The sequence below is a fragment of the Salmo salar genome, chromosome ssa07 (genome assembly GCF_905237065.1).
Source record: "Salmo salar chromosome ssa07, Ssal_v3.1, whole genome shotgun sequence".
NCBI classification, from domain to species: domain Eukaryota; kingdom Metazoa; phylum Chordata; class Actinopteri; order Salmoniformes; family Salmonidae; genus Salmo; species Salmo salar.
In genome coordinates, this window is record NC_059448.1 from 60,859,960 (window position 1) to 60,878,887 (window position 18,928).

General features: G+C 39.6%; 1 protein-coding gene across 1 annotated transcript in view; it reads left to right on the forward strand.

The window, feature by feature from the left end:
* Positions 1-18,928, forward strand: part of LOC106595591 (glutamate receptor-interacting protein 1) — a 431,870-nt gene that overhangs the window by 100,468 nt on the left and 312,474 nt on the right. The window contains 1 exon segment of the mRNA XM_045722404.1: positions 17,975-18,001. Within this exon segment, the coding sequence (XP_045578360.1) occupies positions 17,975-18,001 (27 nt within the window).

Genomic DNA, 18,928 nt, shown 5'->3' on the forward strand with positions numbered 1-18,928 from the left:
CTACCTCCATCTGTCTCTCTCTCACTCCTTCTCTCACTCTACCTTCATCCCTCTCTCTCTCACTCCTTCTCTCACTCTACCTCCATCCCTCTCTCTCTCACTCCTTCTCTCACTCTAACTTCATCCCTCTCTCTCACTCCTTCTCTCCCTCTACTTCCATCCCTCTCTCTCACTCCTTCTCTCCCTCTACCTCCATCTGTCTCTCTCTCACTCCTTCTCTCACTCTACCTCCATCTGTCTCTCTCTCACTCCTTCTCTCACTCTACCTCCATCCCTCTCTCTCTCACTCCTTCTCTCACTCTACCTCCATCCATCTCTCTCCCTCATTCTCTACCTCCATCATCTCTCTCCCTCCTTCTCTCCCTTTCTACCTCCATCCCCTCTCTCCTTCCTCTCCTCTACCTACACCCCTCTCTCTCCCTCCTCTCCCTCTCTACCATTTCATTATTCATTTTCTTTGCCACACACTTGTTTCCACAACAACTGGAGAAGCTATAAAATGTGCAACAGGAGACCAACATGAGGCTGTAGGTTCTGTAAACTCAACAACCCACAGGGTGTGTCTAAAATGGTCCCCTATTCCATTTATAGTGCACCAGGCCCCATAAGACTCTGGTATAAAGTAGTGCACCAGGACAATAAGACTCTGGTATAAAGTAGTGCACCAGGACAATAAGACTCTGGTATAAAGTAGTGCACCAGGACACATAAGACTCTGGTGTAAAGTAGTGCACCAGGACAATAAGACTCTGGTATAAAGTAGTGCACCAGGACAATAAGACTCTGGTATAAAGTAGTGCACCAGGACACATAAGACTCTGGTATAAAGTAGTGCACCAGGACAATAAGACTCTGGTATAAAGTAGTGTACCAGGACAATAAGACTCTGGTATAAAGTAGTGTACCAGGACAATAAGACTCTGGTATAAAGTAGTGCACCAGGACAATAAGACTCTGGTAGAAAGTAGTGCACCAGGACAATAAGACTCTGGTATAAAGTAGTGCACCAGGACAATAAGACTCTGGTATAAAGTAGTGCACCAGGACAATAAGACTCTGGTAGAAAGTAGTGCACCAGGACCCATAAGACTCTGGTATAAAGTAGTGCACCAGGACAATAAGACTCTGGTATAAAGTAGTGCACCAGGACCCATAAGACTCTGGTATAAAGTAGTGCACCAGGACAATAAGACTCTGGTAGAAAGTAGTGCACCAGGACCCATAAGACTCTGGTATAAAGTAGTGCACCAGGACAATAAGACTCTGGTATAAAGTAGTGCACCAGGACCCATAAGACTCTGGTATAAAGTAGTGCACCAGGACAATAAGACTCTGGTATAAAGTAGTGCACCAGGACAATAAGACTCTGGTATAAAGTAGTGCACCAGGACAATAAGACTCTGGTATAAAGTAGTGCACCAGGACAATAAGACTCTGGTATTAAGTAGTGCACCAGGACCCATAAGACTCTGGTATAAAGTAGTGCACCAGGACAATAAGACTCTGGTATAAAGTAGTGCACCAGGACAATAAGACTCTGGTATAAAGTAGTGCACCAGGACCCATAAGACTCTGGTATAAAGTAGTGTACCAGGACCCATAAGACTCTGGTATAAAGTAGTGCACCAGGACAATAAGACTCTGGTATAAAGTAGTGCACCAGGACAATAAGACTCTGGTATAAAGTAGTGCACCAGGGACAATAAGACTCTGGTATAAAGTAGTGTACCAGGACAATAAGACTCTGGTATAAAGTAGTGCACCAGGACAATAAGACTCTGGTATAAAGTAGTGCACCAGGACAATAAGACTCTGGTATAAAGTAGTGCACCAGGACCCAGAAGACTCTGGTATAAAGTAGTGCACTAAACAGTGATAGGGTGCCATTTGGGAGCCTTTCTCAGTCCCTCTCTATCACTTACCTGTCTGTTGGCACGTGAAGTATACTGGCATATTATTTCACTATACTCCCACATATAATGAAGGGCTGTAAAGTATACTGGCATATTATTTCAGTATTCTCCCACGTATAATGAAGGGCTGTAAAGTATACTGGCATATTATTTCAGTATTCTCCCACGTAGAAAGAAGGGCTGTAAAGTATACTGGCATATTATTTCAGTATTCTCCCACGTATAATGAAGGGCTGTAAAGTATACTGGCATGTTATTTCAGTATTCTCCCACGTTGAAAGATGGGCTTTAAAGTATACTGGCATGTTATTTCAGTATTCTCCCACGTTGAAAGATGGGCTTTAAAGTATACTGGCATATTATTTCAGTATTCTCCCACGTAGAAAGAAGGGCTGTAAAGTATACTGGCATGTTATTTCAGTATTCTCCCACGTAGAAAGAAGGGCTGTAAAGTATACTGGCATGTTATTTCAGTATTCTCCCACGTATAATGAAGGGCTGTAAAGTATACTGGCATGTTATTTCAGTATTCTCCCACGTTGAAAGATGGGCTATTATAGACGGGAAGACAAGCCTGGGGAACAATGGAAGACACCCATGGGCTGCAGTCGTTATGTTATGCCCACTGTGTGTACGTGTATGTGCATGTGTTTGTGTGTGTGTGTGCGTGCGTGTTCGTGCATTCGTGTACGTGTGTGTGTGTTTCTCCTCACCCTGAGTATTTCTTGTGGGTGTTATGATGTATGATGGTTAGTGTGTCACATTGATTTACTGTGACAATGTAGAAGCCCTTATCTGAGGAAACCAGTACATGGTGTGTTCTCACACACACACCTTCTCCCAACCCTTCTCTGTCCCTTCAAGTGTGGGCTACAGCACAGGAATTACTCTCCTCACAGACAAAGAGAGAGAAACACTGGATTCTCTATGTCTCTGAAAATAACGTTTGATTCCCCGCGTTGGTTTAATCATTTTAACATCCAGGGCAGATGGGGTCCAGAGGGGAATAGAGGGGAGTGGAGGGAAAGGAGAGGAGGAGAGGGGGAGTGGAGGGAAAGAGAGGAGGAGAGGGGGAGTGGAGGGAAAGAGAGGAGGAGAGGGGGAGTGGAGGGAAGGAGAGGAGGAGAGGAGAGACTGTCAGAGTTTACTGAGGAAGAACATAGTCAGACTCCATATCCAGCAGTACAACACGACTATTCCTTCATCCCTCATCCCTCCCTCTATTCCTCCATTCCTCATCCCTCCCTCTATTCCTTCATCCCTCATCCCTCCCTCTATTCCTCCATCCCTCATCCCTCCCTCTATTCCTCCATCCCTCATCCCTCCCTCTATTCCTCCATCTATTCCTCCATCCCTCATCCCTCCCTCTATTCCTCCATCCCTCATCCCTCCCTCTATTCATTCATCCCTCATTACTGTCCTAGAACTAACACCCTACTACTGTCCTAGAACTAACACCCTACTACTGTTCTAGAACTAATACCCTACTACTGTTCTAGAACTAACACCCTACTACTGTTCTAGAACTAACACCCTACTACTGTCCTAGAACTAACACCCTACTACTGTTCTAGAACTAACACCCTACTACTGTCCTAGAACTAACACCCTACTACTGTTCTAGAACTAACACCCTACTACTGTTCTAGAACTAACACCCTACTACTGTTCTAGAACTAACACCCCTACTACTGTCCTAGAACTAACAACACCCTACTACTGTCCTAGAACTAACACCCTACTACTGTTCTAGAACTAACACCCTACTACTGTCCTAGAACTAACACCCTACTACTGTCCTAGAACTAACAACCCTACTACTGTTCTAGAACTAACACCCTACTACTGTTCTAGAACTAACACCCTACTACTGTTCTAGAACTAACACCCTACTACTGTTCTAGAACTAACACCCTACTACTGTTCTAGAACTAACAACACCCTACTACTGTCCTAGAACTAACACCCTACTACTGTTCTTGAACTAACACCCTACTACTGTCCTAGAAATAACACCCTACTACTGTTCTAGAACTAACACCCTACTACTGTTCTAGAACTAATACCCTACTACTGTCCTAGAACTAACACCCTACTACTGTTCTAGAACTAACACCCTACTACTGTTCTAGAACTAACACCCTACTACTGTCCTAGAACTAACACCCTACTACTGTTCTAGAACTAACACCCTACTACTGTTCTAGAACTAACACCCTACTACTGTTCTAGAACTAACACCCTACTACTGTTCTAGAACTAACACCCTACTACTGTTCTAGAACTAACACCCTACTACTGTTCTAGAACTAACACCCTACTACTGTTCTAGAACTAACACCCTACTACTGTTCTAGAACTAACACCCTACTACTGTTCTAGAACTAACAACACCCTATTACTGTCCTAGAACTAACACCCTACTACTGTTCTAGAACTAACACCCTACTACTGTTCTAGAACTAACACCCTACTACTGTTCTAGAAATAATACCCTACCTCTGTTCTAGAACTAACACCCTACTACTGTTCTAGAACTAACACCCTACTACTGTCCTAGAACTAACACCCTACTACTGTTCTAGAACTAACACCCTACTACTGTTCTAGAACTAACACCCTACTACTGTTCTAGAACTAACACCCTACTACTGTTCTAGAACTAACACCCTACTACTGTCCTAGAACTAACACCCTACTACTGTTCTAGAAGTAACACTCTACTACTGTCCTAGAACTAACACCCTACTACTGTTCTAGAACTAACACCCTACTACTGTTCTAGAACTAACACCCTACTACTGTTCTAGAACTAACACCCTACTACTGTTCTAGAACTAACACCCTACTACTGTCCTAGAACTAACACCCTACTACTGTTCTAGAACTAACACCCTACTACTGTTCTAGAACTAACACCCTACTACTGTTCTAGAACTAACACCCTACTACTGTTCTAGAACTAACACCCTACTACTGTTCTAGAACTAACACCATACTACTGTCCTAGAACTAACACCCTACTACTGTCCTAGAACTAACACCCTACTACTGTTCTAGAACTAACACCCTACTACTGTTCTAGAACTAACAACACCCTACTACTGTTCTAGAACTAACACCCTACTACTGTCCTAGAACTAACAACACCCTATTACTGTCCTAGAACTAACACCCTACTACTGTTCTAGAACTAACACCCTACTACTGTTCTAGAACTAACAACACCCTACTACTGTTCTAGAACTAACAACACCCTACTACTGTCCTAGAACTAACACCCTACTACTGTTCTAGAACTAACACCCTACTACTGTCCCAGAACTAACACCCTACTACTGTTCTAGAAATAACACCCTACCTCTGTCCTAGAACTAACACCCTACTACTGTTCTAGAACTAACACCCTACTACTGTCCTAGAACTAACACCCTACTACTGTTCTAGAACTAACACCCTACTACTGTTCTAGAACTAACACCCTACTACTGTTCTAGAACTAACACCCTACTACTGTTCTAGAACTAACACCCTACTACTGTCCTAGAACTAACACCCTACTACTGTTCTAGAAGTAACACTCTACTACTGTCCTAGAACTAACACCCTACTACTGTTCTAGAACTAACACCCTACTACTGTTCTAGAACTAACACCCTACTACTGTTCTAGAACTAACACCCTACTACTGTTCTAGAACTAACACCCTACTACTGTCCTAGAACTAACACCCTACTACTGTTCTATAACTAACACCCTACTACTGTTCTAGAACTAACACCCTACTACTGTTCTAGAACTAACACCCTACTACTGTTCTAGAACTAACACCCTACTACTGTTCTAGAACTAACACCATACTACTGTCCTAGAACTAACACCCTACTACTGTCCTAGAACTAACACCCTACTACTGTTCTAGAACTAACACCCTACTACTGTTCTAGAACTAACAACACCCTACTACTGTTCTAGAACTAACACCCTACTACTGTCCTAGAACTAACAACACCCTATTACTGTCCTAGAACTAACACCCTACTACTGTTCTAGAACTAACACCCTACTACTGTTCTAGAACTAACAACACCCTACTACTGTCCTAGAACTAACACCCTACTACTGTTCTAGAACTAACACCCTACTACTGTTCTAGTACTAACACCCTACTACTGTCCTAGAACTAACACCCTACTACTGTTCTAGAACTAACACCCTACTACTGTTCTAGAACTAACAACACCCTACTACTGTCCCAGAACTAACACCCTACTACTGTTCTAGAACTAATACCCTACTACTGTTCTAGAACTAACACCCTACTACTGTTCTAGAACTAACACCCTACTACTGTTCTAGAACTAATACCCTACCACTGTTCTAGAACTAACACCCTATTACTGTTCTAGAACTAACACCCAACTACCGTTCTAGAACTAACACCACCCTACTACTGTCCTAGAACTAACAACATCCCAGACCAATAGAGTCCATTTCAATAGAGTGCAAGTTATTCACCTTTTACCATAGAACAGAGTCCTATCTAAGGGATGGGTTTTGTGTTGCATTGAATTGTGTCTGTGTGGCTGTGTCTCTCCTCCCTGTCTTGGGACACCAGCCACCAGCATTGCCAGATGGGCATCAGTACCACCGCTAACACAACACTGATGCTGCCAGTGGGATGTGCCAAACCTATATCCTCTTTGCTACTGATTGTCTTCATATTTATAGTCATGGCTCTGAGCTGTCTATTGTCTCTGTGAAGACGGAGTCTTCCAAATGGTCCTCTGTGCCTTATACACTGACTGGACAAAACATTAAGGACACCTGCCCTTTCCATGGCAGACTGACCAGGTGAATCCAGGGTGAAAGCTATGATCCCTTATTGATGTCACTTGTTAAATCCACTTCAATCAGTGTAGATGAAGAGGAGGAGACGGGGTTAAAGAAGGGTTTATAAGCTTTGAGACAATTGAGACATGGATTGTGTCTGTGTCCCATTCAGAGGGTGAATGGGCAAGACAAAAGATTTAAGTGCCTTTGAACAGGGTACGGTAGTAGGTGCCAAGAACTGCAACGCTGCTGGGTTTTTCACGCTCAACAGTTTCCTGTGTGTATTAACAATGGTCCACCACCCAAAGGACATCCAGCCAACTTGACACAACTGTGGGAAGCATTGGAGTCAACATGGGCCAGCATCCCTGTGGAACGCTTTCGACACCTTGTAGAGACCATGCCCTGACGAATTGAGGCTGTTAAGAAGGTTTCCGCAATGTTTTGTACACTCAGCATTCCTTAGTGCACTAGGGCAGATAGTGTGCACTATTTAGGGACTACGGTGCCATTTGGAACACATCCTCAGTCATATTGAACCCTTTCTGGTGTTTCCTCTGTCCTTGGCAAGATCTCTACATTATCTCTCTCTCTCTCTCTCCCTCTCTCTCTCTCTCTCTCTCTCTCTCTCTCTCTCTCTCTCTCTCTCTCTCTCTCTCTCTCTCTCTCTCTCTCTCTCTCTCTCTCTCATTGATATGCTCATTCCTATGCTAATGATATGCAGTATGAAGCTATTCAGCGTTGTAAGTATTTTAGTACTGAAGGAATTATTCACTTTGGTGTTTTGTAACGCATATTTTAGTGGTTTTACATTTTTGAAGGATACTATTTGTGTCTATGTTGCATTGGGGAAATAAAATATTATAATAGGGGTCCTTAATGCTAGAAAATACCCTCATCTCATTGGGTAAATATGTGAAGGAGTGGTACTACCTGTTTATCTCATTGGGTAAATATATGAAGGAGTGGTACTACCTGTTTATCTCATTGGGTAAATATATGAAGGAGTGGTACTACCTGTTTATCTCATTGGGTAAATATATGAAGGAGTGGTACTACCTGTTTATCTCATTGGGTAAATATATGAAGGAGTGGTACTACCTGTTTATCTCATTGGGTAAATATATGAAGGAGTGGTACTACCTGTTTATCTCATTGGGTATATATATGAAGGAGTGGTACTACCTGTTTATCTCATTGGGTAAATATATGAAGGTCAGTGTACTACCTGTTTATCTCATTGGGTAAATATATGAAGGAGTGGTAGTACCTGTTTATCTCATTGGGTAAATATATGAAGGAGTGGTACTACCTGTTTATCTCATTGGGTAAATATATGAAGGAGTGGTAGTACCTGTTTATCTCATTGGGTAAATATATGAAGGACTGGTACTACCTGTTTATCTCATTGGGTAAATATATGAAGGAGTGGTACTACCTGTTTATCTCATTGGGTAAATATATGAAGGAGTGGTACTACCTGTTTATCTCATTGGGTAAATATATGAAGGAGTGGTACTACCTGTTTATCTCATTGGGTAAATATATGAAGGAGTGGTACTACCTGTTTATCTCATTGGGTAAATATATGAAGGAGTGATACTACCTGTTTATCTCATTGGGTAAATATATGAAGGAGTGGTACTACCTGTTTATCTCATTGGGTAAATATATGAAGGAGTGGTACTACCTGTTTATCTCATTGGGTAAATATATGAAGGAGTGGTACTACCTGTTTATCTCATTGGGTAAATATATGAAGGAGTGATAGTACCTGTTTATCTCATTGGGTAAATATATGAAGGAGTGGTAGTACCTGTTTATCTCATTGGGTAAATATATGAAGGAGTGATAGTACCTGTTTATCTCATTGGGTAAATATATGAAGGAGTGGTAGTACCTGTTTATCTCATTGGGTAAATATATGAAGGAGTGATAGTACCTGTTTATCTCATTGGGTAAATATATGAAGGAGTGATACTACCTGTTTATCTCATTGGGTAAATATATGAAGGAGTGGTAGTACCTGTTTATCTCATTGGGTAAATATATGAAGGAGTGGTAGTACCTGTTTATCTCATTGGGTAAATATATGAAGGAGTGGTAGTACCTGTTTATCTCATTGGGTAAATATATGAAGGAGTGGTAGTACCTGTTTATCTCATTGGGTAAATATATGAAGGAGTGGTAGTACCTGTTTATCTCATTGGGTAAATATATGAAGGAGTGGTACTACCTGTTTATCTCATTGGGTAAATATATGAAGGAGTGGTAGTACCTGTTTATCTCATTGGGTAAATATATGAAGGAGTGGTACTACCTGTTTATCTCATTGGGTAAATATATGAAGGAGTGATAGTACCTGTTTATCTCATTGGGTAAATATATGAAGGAGTGGTACTACCTGTTTATCTCATTGGGTAAATATATGAAGGAGTGATAGTACCTGTTTATCTCATTGGGTAAATATATGAAGGAGTGGTAGTACCTGTTTATCTCATTGGGTAAATATATGAAGGAGTGATACTACCTGTTTATCTCATTGGGTAAATATATGAAGGAGTGATAGTACCTGTTTATCTCATTGGGTAAATATATGAAGGAGTGATAGTACCTGTTTATCTCATTGGGTAAATATATGAAGGAGTGGTACTACCTGTTTATCTCATTGGGTAAATATATGAAGGAGTGGTACTACCTGTTTATCTCATTGGGTAAATATATGAAGGAGTGGTACTACCTGTTTATCTCATTGGGTAAATATATGAAGGAGTGGTACTACCTGTTTATCTCATTGGGTAAATATATGAAGGAGTGGTACTACCTGTTTATCTCATTGGGTAAATATATGAAGGAGTGGTACTACCTGTTTATCTCATTGGGTAAATATATGAAGGAGTGGTAGTACCTGTTTATCTCATTGGGTAAATATATGAAGGAGTGGTACTACCTGTTTATCTCATTGGGTAAATATATGAAGGAGTGGTACTACCTGTTTATCTCATTGGGTAAATATATGAAGGAGTGATAGTACCTGTTTATCTCATTGGGTAAATATATGAAGGAGTGGTACTACCTGTTTATCTCATTGGGTAAATATATGAAGGAGTGATACTACCTGTTTATCTCATTGGGTAAATATATGAAGGAGTGATAGTACCTGTTTATCTCATTGGGTAAATATATGAAGGAGTGATAGTACCTGTTTATCTCATTGGGTAAATATATGAAGGAGTGGTACTACCTGTTTATCTCATTGGGTAAATATATGAAGGAGTGGTAGTACCTGTTTATCTCATTGGGTAAATATATGAAGGAGTGATAGTACCTGTTTATCTCATTGGGTAAATATATGAAGGAGTGATAGTACCTGTTTATCTCATTGGGTAAATATATGAAGGAGTGATACTACCTGTTTATCTCATTGGGTAAATATATGAAGGAGTGGTAGTACCTGTTTATCTCATTGGGTAAATATATGAAGGAGTGATAGTACCTGTTTATCTCATTGGGTAAATATATGAAGGAGTGATACTACCTGTTTATCTCATTGGGTAAATATATGAAGGAGTGATAGTACCTGTTTATCTCATTGGGTTAATATATGAAGGAGTGATACTACCTGTTTATCTCATTGGGTAAATATATGAAGGAGTGATACTACCTGTTTATCTCATTGGGTAAATATATGAAGGAGTGATAGTACCTGTTTATCTCATTGGGTAAATATATGAAGGAGTGATAGTACCTGTTTATCTCATTGGGTAAATATATGAAGGAGTGGTAGTACCTGTTTATCTCATTGGGTAAATATATGAAGGAGTGGTAGTACCTGTTTATCTCATTGGGTAAATATATGAAGGAGTGGTACTACCTGTTTATCTCATTGGGTAAATATATGAAGGAGTGATAGTACCTGTTTATCTCATTGGGTAAATATATGAAGGAGTGGTAGTACCTGTTTATCTCATTGGGTAAATATATGAAGGAGTGGTACTACCTGTTTATCTCATTGGGTAAATATATGAAGGAGTGATACTACCTGTTTATCTCATTGGGTAAATATATGAAGGAGTGATAGTACCTGTTTATCTCATTGGGTAAATATATGAAGGAGTGATAGTACCTGTTTATCTCATTGGGTAAATATATGAAGGAGTGATACTACCTGTTTATCTCATTGGGTAAATATATGAAGGAGTGATAGTACCTGTTTATCTCATTGGGTAAATATATGAAGGAGTGGTACTACCTGTTTATCTCATTGGGTAAATATATGAAGGAGTGGTACTACCTGTTTATCTCATTGGGTAAATATATGAAGGAGTGATACTACCTGTTTATCTCATTGGGTAAATATATGAAGGAGTGGTACTACCTGTTTATCTCATTGGGTAAATATATGAAGGAGTGGTACTACCTGTTTATCTCATTGGGTAAATATATGAAGGAGTGGTACTACCTGTTTATCTCATTGGGTAAATATATGAAGGAGTGGTACTACCTGTTTATCTCATTGGGTAAATATATGAAGGAGTGATAGTACCTGTTTATCTCATTGGGTAAATATATGAAGGAGTGGTACTACCTGTTTATCTCATTGGGTAAATATATGAAGGAGTGGTACTACCTGTTTATCTCATTGGGTAAATATATGAAGGAGTGGTAGTACCTGTTTATCTCATTGGGTAAATATATGAAGGAGTGGTACTACCTGTTTATCTCATTGGGTAAATATATGAAGGAGTGGTACTACCTGTTTATCTCATTGGGTAAATATATGAAGGAGTGATACTACCTGTTTATCTCATTGGGTAAATATATGAAGGAGTGGTACTACCTGTTTATCTCATTGGGTAAATATATGAAGGAGTGGTAGTACCTGTTTATCTCATTGGGTAAATATATGAAGGAGTGGTACTACCTGTTTATCTCATTGGGTAAATATATGAAGGAGTGGTAGTACCTGTTTATCTCATTGGGTAAATATATGAAGGAGTGGTAGTACCTGTTTATCTCATTGGGTAAATATATGAAGGAGTGGTACTACCTGTTTATCTCATTGGGTAAATATATGAAGGAGTGGTACTACCTGTTTATCTCATTGGGTAAATATATGAAGGAGTGGTACTACCTGTTTATCTCATTGGGTAAATATATGAAGGAGTGGTACTACCTGTTTATCTCATTGGGTAAATATATGAAGGAGTGATACTACCTGTTTATCTCATTGGGTAAATATATGAAGGAGTGGTACTACCTGTTTATCTCATTGGGTAAATATATGAAGGAGTGGTACTACCTGTTTATCTCATTGGGTAAATATATGAAGGAGTGGTACTACCTGTTTATCTCATTGGGTAAATATATGAAGGAGTGGTAGTACCTGTTTATCTCATTGGGTAAATATATGAAGGAGTGGTACTACCTGTTTATCTCATTGGGTAAATATATGAAGGAGTCGGTACTACCTGTTTATCTCATTGGGTAAATATATGAAGGAGTGATAGTACCTGTTTATCTCATTGGGTAAATATATGAAGGAGTGATAGTACCTGTTTATCTCATTGGGTAAATATATGAAGGAGTGGTACTACCTGTTTATCTCATTGGGTAAATATATGAAGGAGTGGTAGTACCTGTTTATCTCATTGGGTAAATATATGAAGGAGTGATAGTACCTGTTTATCTCATTGGGTAAATATATGAAGGAGTGGTAGTACCTGTTTATCTCATTGGGTAAATATATGAAGGAGTGGTAGTACCTGTTTATCTCATTGGGTAAATATATGAAGGAGTGGTAGTACCTGTTTATCTCATTGGGTAAATATATGAAGGAGTGATAGTACCTGTTTATCTCATTGGGTAAATATATGAAGGAGTGGTAGTACCTGTTTATCTCATTGGGTAAATATATGAAGGAGTGGTACTACCTGTTTATCTCATTGGGTAAATATATGAAGGAGTGGTAGTACCTGTTTATCTCATTGGGTAAATATATGAAGGAGTGGTACTACCTGTTTATCTCATTGGGTAAATATATGAAGGAGTGGTACTACCTGTTTATCTCATTGGGTAAATATATGAAGGAGTGGTACTACCTGTTTATCTCATTGGGTAAATATATGAAGGAGTGGTAGTACCTGTTTATCTCATTGGGTAAATATATGAAGGAGTGGTACTACCTGTTTATCTCATTGGGTAAATATATGAAGGAGTGGTACTACCTGTTTATCTCATTGGGTAAATATATGAAGGAGTGGTACTACCTGTTTATCTCATTGGGTAAATATATGAAGGAGTGGTACTACCTGTTTATCTCATTGGGTAAATATATGAAGGAGTGGTACTACCTGTTTATCTCATTGGGTAAATATATGAAGGAGTGGTACTACCTGTTTATCTCATTGGGTAAATATATGAAGGAGTGGTACTACCTGTTTATCTCATTGGGTAAATATATGAAGGAGTGGTAGTACCTGTTTATCTCATTGGGTAAATATATGAAGGAGTGGTAGTACCTGTTTATCTCATTGGGTAAATATATGAAGGAGTGGTACTACCTGTTTATCTCATTGGGTAAATATATGAAGGAGTGGTACTACCTGTTTATCTCATTGGGTAAATATATGAAGGAGTGGTAGTACCTGTTTATCTCATTGGGTAAATATATGAAGGAGTGGTACTACCTGTTTATCTCATTGGGTAAATATATGAAGGAGTGGTAGTACCTGTTTATCTCATTGGGTAAATATATGAAGGAGTGGTACTACCTGTTTATCTCATTGGGTAAATATATGAAGGAGTGGTAGTACCTGTTTATCTCATTGGGTAAATATATGAAGGAGTGGTAGTACCTGTTTATCTCATTGGGTAAATATATGAAGGAGTGGTACTACCTGTTTATCTCATTGGGTAAATATATGAAGGAGTGGTAGTACCTGTTTATCTCATTGGGTAAATATATGAAGGAGTGGTAGTACCTGTTTATCTCATTGGGTAAATATATGAAGGAGTGGTAGTACCTGTTTATCTCATTGGGTAAATATATGAAGGAGTGGTAGTACCTGTTTATCTCATTGGGTAAATATATGAAGGAGTGGTAGTACCTGTTTATCTCATTGGGTAAATATATGAAGGAGTGGTAGTACCTGTTTATCTCATTGGGTAAATATATGAAGGAGTGGTACTACCTGTTTATCTCATTGGGTAAATATATGAAGGAGTGGTACTACCTGTTTATCTCATTGGGTAAATATATGAAGAAGTGGTACTACCTGTTTATCTCATTGGGTAAATATATGAAGGAGTGGTAGTACCTGTTTATCTCATTGGGTAAATATATGAAGGAGTGATAGTACCTGTTTATCTCATTGGGTAAATATATGAAGGAGTGGTACTACCTGTTTATCTCATTGGGTAAATATATGAAGGAGTGGTACTACCTGTTTATCTCATTGGGTAAATATATGAAGGAGTGGTACTACCTGTTTATCTCATTGGGTAAATATATGAAGGAGTGGTACTACCTGTTTATCTCATTGGGTAAATATATGAAGGAGTGGTAGTACCTGTTTATCTCATTGGGTAAATATATGAAGGAGTGGTAGTACCTGTTTATCTCATTGGGTAAATATATGAAGGAGTGGTACTACCTGTTTATCTCATTGGGTAAATATATGAAGGAGTGGTAGTACCTGTTTATCTCATTGGGTAAATATATGAAGGAGTGGTAGTACATGTTTATCTCATTGGGTAAATATATGAAGGAGTGGTAGTACCTGTTTATCTCATTGGGTAAATATATGAAGGAGTGGTACTACCTGTTTATCTCATTGCTGCCTGTCACTACTGTATCCCCATGTCTTTCTTAAATGGAAACCCATAGCAACATGTCATTGTTACTACAATTCTCTGTTACTATCCTGGGTTAGGAGTCAGTGGTATGTTATTATCTCTGTTATTATCTCTGTTACTGGCCTGGGTTAGGAGTCAGTGGTATGTTATTATCTCTGTTATTCTCTGTTACTAGTCTGGGTTAGGAGTCAGTGGTATGTTATTATCTCTGTTATTCTCTGTTACTAGCCTGGGTTAGGAGTCAGTGGTATGTTATTATCTCTGTTATTCTCTGTTACTAGCCTGGGTTAGGAGTCAGTGGTATGTTATTATCTCTGTTATTCTCTGTTACTAGCCTGGGTTAGGAGTCAGTGGTATGTTATTATCTCTGTTATTCTCTGTTACTAGTCTGGGTTAGGAGTCAGTGGTATGTTATTATCTCTGTTATTCTCTGTTACTAGTCTGGGTTAGGAGTCAGTGGTATGTTATTATCTCTGTTATTCTCTGTTACTAGTCTGGGTTAGGAGTCAGTGGTATGTTATTATCTCTGTTATTCTCTGTTACTAGTCTGGGTTAGGGAGTCAGTGGTATGTTATTATCTCTGTTATTCTCTGTTACTAGCCTGGGTTAGGAGTCAGTGGTATGTTATTATCTCTGTTATTCTCTGTTACTAGCCTGGGTTAGGAGTCAGTGGTATGTTATTATCTCTGTTATTCTCTGTTACTAGTCTGGGTTAGGAGTCAGTGGTATGTTATTATCTCTGTTATTCTCTGTTACTAGCCTGGGTTAGGAGTCAGTGGTATGTTATTATCTCTGTTATTCTCTGTTACTAGCCTGGGTTAGGAGTCAGTGGTATGTTATTATCTCTGTTATTCTCTGTTACTAGTCTGGGTTAGGAGTCAGTGGTATGTTATTATCTCTGTTATTCTCTGTTACTAGCCTGGGTTAGGAGTCAGTGGTATGTTATTATCTCTGTTATTCTCTGTTACTAGCCTGGGTTAGGAGTCAGTGGTATGTTATTATCTCTGTTATTCTCTGTTACTAGTCTGGATTAGGAGTCAGTGGTATGTTATTATCTCTGTTATTCTCTGTTACTAGTCTGGGTTAGGAGTCAGTGGTATGTTATTATCTCTGTTATTCTCTGTTACTAGCCTGGGTTAGGAGTCAGTGGTATGTTATTATCTCTGTTATTCTCTGTTACTAGCCTGGGTTAGGAGTCAGTGGTATGTTATTATCTCTGTTATTCTCTGTTACTAGTCTGGGTTAGGAGTCAGTGGTATGTTATTATCTCTGTTATTCTCTGTTACTAGTCTGGGTTAGGAGTCAGTGGTATGTTATTATCTCTGTTATTCTCTGTTACTAGCCTGGGTTAGGAGTCAGTGGTATGTTATTATCTCTGTTATTCTCTGTTACTAGTCTGGGTTAGGAGTCAGTGGTATGTTATTATCTCTGTTATTCTCTGTTACTATCCTGGGTTAGCAGTCAGTGTAATATAAACTGGCAGGTCAGGTCTATGGGCATCAACCTGGGTTCAAGCAGTTGGTCTTTCAATATGTGTCAAACGCGCCAATGGAATAGTCACAAACAATGCTTACCCATTTGACCCTCAAGCCAGTCTCCACACGATCATCATAATTTCCTCAACCTATCAGACAAGCTCTTGTTGTTGTGGCAAGCTGTGATGAGAGTCTACGGTGTCGCGAAGTTAAGAGACTTTTGTTGAAGCGCTGCTTCCTGTGCCCCACAGATAATTGATTTTCTCTGCACGCGTGCCACTGTTGATTTGTTATCGCTGTTGACGCTACTGATGATACAAAATGTAACAGAGAAATTATCTGCTTGTCTCCTCTCTCTCTCTCTCTCTCTCTCTCTCTCTCTCTCTCTGTCTCTCTCTCTCTCTTTCTCTCGCTTTGTCTCTCTATCTGCACACCCTCCCTCTCTCTTTCCCTGTCCCTCCCTCCGTCCCTCCATCCGTCTCTCTATATCTCCCTCCCTCCCTCCCTCCCTCCCTCCCTCCCTCCCTCCCTCCCTCCCTCCCTCCCTGTCTTTGCCTGAGGCATCAGAGCCACTGGTGTGGAAAGACCTTTTAAAAGATTGAAGTTTTCCAGATATATTTCTAGCACCATTTAAGGGCTTGATTTCCAGTGTGTTGAACTGAAGTGACGGAAAACTATTAGCCTTGACCAATCAAATCCCTCTGACAGAAAGGTCTCCATTATTGGGTGTTGAGGACTGTTGCGGACTCACATTGCGAGTAACGCGTATACACACACACACACACACACACACACACACACACACACACACACACACACACACACACACACACACACACACACAATAACACGAACGCACACACACACTATTTTTTACCTTCCCTGTCTCTCACATGTACTGTGTGTTGCATTGTGAATACCTCTCGTTCAAGCTTGCACATACAATACAAGCATAATATACAAGTACATAACATTCCTATTGCCAGGGGCACTACAATACATTACACTGTTTCCGTTCTTTTTAAGGTTCACTATTCCCTTGTGTTGTATACAGCCAATCACTGACAGATCAGAAAGATCCAGACCTGTCAGTCACTGTCGCTAACAAGGTGTTTTCTGTCTCTCTCTCTCTGTTCCATGTTTCTCCTGTTGCTGTCTTTGATGATTCTGTCTCTCTCACACCAGGTAAGAACATTAGTGTCTATTATTACCAGTGTGTGTGTGTGTGTGTGTGTGTGTGTGTGTGTGTGTGTGTGTGTGTGTGTGTGTGTGTGTGTGTGTGTGTGTGTGTGTGTGTGTGTGTGTAGTCTATACTGTTACACTGTTAAACATATAGCCTAGCTAGTCTACACTGTTACACTGTGAAGTATATAGCCTAGCTAGTCTACACTGTTAAACATATAGCCTAGCTAGTCTATACTGTTACACTGTTAAACATATAGCCTAGCTAGTCTATACTGTTACACTGTTAAACATATAGCCTAGCAAGTCTACACTGTTACACTGTTAAACATATAGCCTAGCTAGTCTATACTGTTACACTGTGAAGTATATAGCCTACTGTTTAACATGTACATGCTATATTGATGATTGCTGAGGTGTGGACAGAGAAACTTGAACAGTGATATACAAAGGATATATATATATATATATATATATGCTACAATGAATTGTCTGGAGATGGAGACGGAAACAGTAGCCTCTTTATTCATGTAAATGACTTCATACTCTCTGTCCACCAGGCAACCACATCATACAGTGTATATGACTTATGATTCAAACAGTAGAGGTATCAGGGACAATCATTGTACAATAAAAATCAATACCAATATTAGGATGAATGTACGAATGTTAAACTCCATAGAAATATTGCAATCAAGAATTCTCATATTGCAGATTCCTGCTACAAAAGCGACGACGAAGGTAACCAGAAAATGGATTGTGGTGGAGAATGGTTTGCATAGACATAGACATGTAGATCTGTCTGGCTTTTCACTGTTGCTGTTCTGTGTCTATAGATCTAACTGGCTTGTGTCACTAACTGTACTGTATAGAGCTGATTGTCTCATGTTCCTATACACTAGCTGTCAGTTTAGCTGTCAGTTTAGCTGTTCTAAATGTATATCTGTCTGGTTGCTTGTCCTGACGCATAGGTCGTACGTCCATCACGGGGTCACGTCATGCCGTTGTCATGTTACGTTGTTATGAAAGTTCTCAAGTCGTCCTCTACCGGTGGCGCCATAGTGGTGGCCTAAACCCAGTCATTCTGGACGGAGGCTAACTACTGTTGTGTCTAAATTACACTATAGTGCCTGGAAATACGATGACATTGGTGAAAGAGTGAATTATTTAGTAGGAAACAACTTTGCCAGCGTTATTATGTCATCAAATTTACTTTAGACATGGTAATGTTGTCATTAGCTTGCAAAGTTCGTCAAAAATAGCTAGTAATGCTAGCGTTAGCTAGCTAAAATCCGGTGGCCTCCCCTCAATTTTAGCTAATTAGCTAACCTTATACTGCATCTATAATAAATCTGGTGACATCAAAGTGATGACAAAAGGTTTTCCTTCTAATTATTTGCCTCATTTTAAAAGTCATTGTATTTCCAAGCCACTGTAATGCAGTTTTGATGAAATCTTCATCAGCGCTCATTGACGATGCATTGAGTAGAACGCTCAGTCGGGCATCAGTCCAAAACAAACGTTCAAAACAATATTGTGATGAAACATACAAATCATGAACAGCTAACCTGTATAGGTCACTATAGCTCTTCTATAGTTTAATCATGTATGGATTTGGTTGTCTTGTCACTCTAGTAGTACTGTGTGGATGTGGCTGGCTTTCTTGTC